This window comes from Aplysia californica, unplaced genomic scaffold, assembly GCF_000002075.1.
Source record: "Aplysia californica isolate F4 #8 unplaced genomic scaffold, AplCal3.0 scaffold00293, whole genome shotgun sequence".
NCBI lineage: Eukaryota > Metazoa > Mollusca > Gastropoda > Aplysiida > Aplysiidae > Aplysia > Aplysia californica.
This window is the reverse complement of record NW_004797563.1, coordinates 573,254-575,139: the sequence shown is the minus strand read 5'-3', so window position 1 is coordinate 575,139 and position 1,886 is coordinate 573,254. Positions and strand designations below refer to the sequence as shown.

Here is a 1,886-nt window from a genome sequence, read left to right as displayed (position 1 = left end):
CAGCAGCAGCAGCAGAAGCAGCAGCAACAACAACAATAGCAGCAGTAGGAGCAGCACTAGCTGGAGCATCATCAACATCATCATCATAATCATCCTCATCATCATCATCATCATCATCATTATCATCATCATCATCATCATCATCATCATTATCATCATCATCATCATCATTATCATCATCATCAGCAGCAGCAGCAGCTGCAGTAGCAACATAATCATCATAGGGCACCCTCTTTTCCAGTGCTGAGAGAGCAAAATCAGGAAAGAAAGTAGCCAAGCATTGCTCATCTCTCTTTCACTCATGTATATACTCATAATATACTCTTCTTTATAGTCGTTTTTCACTTTCTCCTCCTCCTCTTCCTCCTCCTCCTCCTTCTTCTCCTCTTCATCCTCCTCCACCTCCTCCTCACTCCCCCATTTCCTTGTTCTTCTCATCATTCTCTTCATCGGCGCTCTCCTCCTCCTTCTCCTCCTTTGTTTCCTATTCCTACCCTCCCCCTCCTTCCTGATCTGCCGCTTTCCCGAAAATCCTTCAGGTTTTTCATACCCCTAACGCTATTTGCCTCTTCCTCCTCCTCCCTATCCTCCTCTACCTCCTTTGCCTACTATTTATCCTCCACCTCCTGGCCCTCCTCCTCCTCTTCCTTCTCCTCCTCCTAGTTGTGCACCTCTTTCACTTCTTCCTCCTCTTTCTACTCTTCCTCTTTCTACTCCTCATCCACCCTCCACTCCTCCTTCTCTTCCTTTCCGCCTTCTATTTCTCTTCCTCCCTTCTTCTCCTCTTTTGTTTCCTATCCCTCTGATCTCGTCCTTCCTCAATATTATTCAAATTTCCCCTTTTGCTTTTAACACCATAACTATCAACGTTCTAGCTGAACGATTTTTTGAACTGGTCAAAGCATAAATAAACACACTCATTCAAAAAGAGGCCAAATAAAGAAATACACGATACTCGATGGGAAACTACATGTACATACAAAGGAGAGCGGGCCAAGAGTAAATGTGACGTAGGCTCTACACATATGGCCGCGTATCTCTGTAAGAATCCAGGAAGGGTCCTGGCGGCTGATCTTTGCACATTGCTGGTAGTTGCCCATAAATTTGGAGTTGCCTCTAAGTATGGATGGTCCGGGTTTGGCGCTTGCATCTATCACTGTTGACATTTAAATGGTAAAGGTTAAACTCAAGCAATGTGGAGTCACAATTTTTAAAAAAATGATATCTAATCAAAACCATACTTTGGATAATCTTGAAACCTTTGTGTCAATTGTAACAATTATCATGAACATAGTCGAGGAAGCTCTCTTCATACTCAAATTACGAACTACATAGCAAAATAAACAGCTGATGTTACAGAAACTAAAATGTAGAGTCTGAAATGTGATCAATTTTAAAACCTTCTACTGCTGTCGATTTTCCGTATTTTTCTTTCTCCAGTTTTAGAAACTATAACCATTTCCCTCAAAGTTACAAGGACCCATTTTGACTATTAATATTTAGAAGTTATCAAAAAGTAAAATGCTTTTTAAAATAATATGTGAAATTCTAAAGATGTACATTCTCGATACTCTAAGATTTCGTGTTTAGAACTGGCTTATATACAACAAAATGAGAACAGTACGTAAACGTTCGACGAACAAACAAAACATACAACAACAAGAAGAACGACACGTTTTTGCTATCAAAGAAATTATCTAAGGTACACAAACGTTTACTCACTTTCTAAAGCCCAGAAATTTTTAGTATTGCCAGCATCCTGTAGACTGCTGACCATAAGATACAAGTCCCAAAAGCATTTCCCCTCGGCCTGGGAGCAGTAAGAAATATACCGATGATGATGATGATGATGATGATGATGATGATGATGATGATGATGATGATGA

At 40.3% G+C, this 1,886-nt stretch overlaps 1 protein-coding gene across 1 annotated transcript in view; it reads right to left on the bottom strand.

The window, feature by feature from the left end:
• The window catches only part of LOC101863354 (nose resistant to fluoxetine protein 6-like), a 21,267-nt gene extending 19,490 nt beyond the window's left edge, over positions 1–1,777 (bottom strand). The window contains exons 1-2 of the mRNA XM_005101685.1: positions 1,723–1,777; positions 1,022–1,156 (exon numbers count right to left, since the gene is read on the bottom strand). Coding sequence (XP_005101742.1) covers positions 1,022–1,156; positions 1,723–1,777 — 190 coding nt within the window. The remainder of the gene's footprint in view (positions 1–1,021; positions 1,157–1,722) is intronic.
• Between the last annotated feature and the right edge of the window lie 109 nt (positions 1,778–1,886).